The sequence below is a fragment of the Penaeus monodon genome, chromosome 25 (assembly GCF_015228065.2).
Source record: "Penaeus monodon isolate SGIC_2016 chromosome 25, NSTDA_Pmon_1, whole genome shotgun sequence".
NCBI lineage: Eukaryota > Metazoa > Arthropoda > Malacostraca > Decapoda > Penaeidae > Penaeus > Penaeus monodon.
In genome coordinates this window covers 36,042,254-36,042,562 of record NC_051410.1, presented here as the reverse complement: position 1 = coordinate 36,042,562, position 309 = coordinate 36,042,254, and the positions used below count along the sequence as shown (strand labels likewise).

At 48.2% G+C, this 309-nt stretch overlaps 1 protein-coding gene across 1 annotated transcript in view; it reads right to left on the bottom strand.

The window, feature by feature from the left end:
• Positions 1-309, bottom strand: part of LOC119589380 (cubilin-like) — a 70,980-nt gene that overhangs the window by 25,536 nt on the left and 45,135 nt on the right. The window contains exon 46 of the mRNA XM_037937998.1: positions 104-303. Coding sequence (XP_037793926.1) covers positions 104-303 — 200 coding nt within the window. The remainder of the gene's footprint in view (positions 1-103; positions 304-309) is intronic.

Below are 309 nucleotides of genomic sequence, written 5' to 3'. Positions count from 1 at the left end.
TAATACTAATCGTCATACTTCATATTGTACACATACAGTCTGCAATACGCACGCGTCATTCCGTACACAGACACTCGTCAAGCCGCCTACATTCAGTTCTTACCCTTATGTAATCCCCGCAGTGATACGCAGAAAATATTTCAGAGTAATCGAGTGCCAGGTCTATGTCCACAACCTCAATCATCACTCGGCGCCCCTCGGGAACAGTAATATGCCAAACGCAGACCCTGTTTCTGGAGTATCCGTGCGGGTAACCTGGAGACCTGATTTCGCCTTCGGGTCCTGACATCTCTCCACCACATTCTGTTG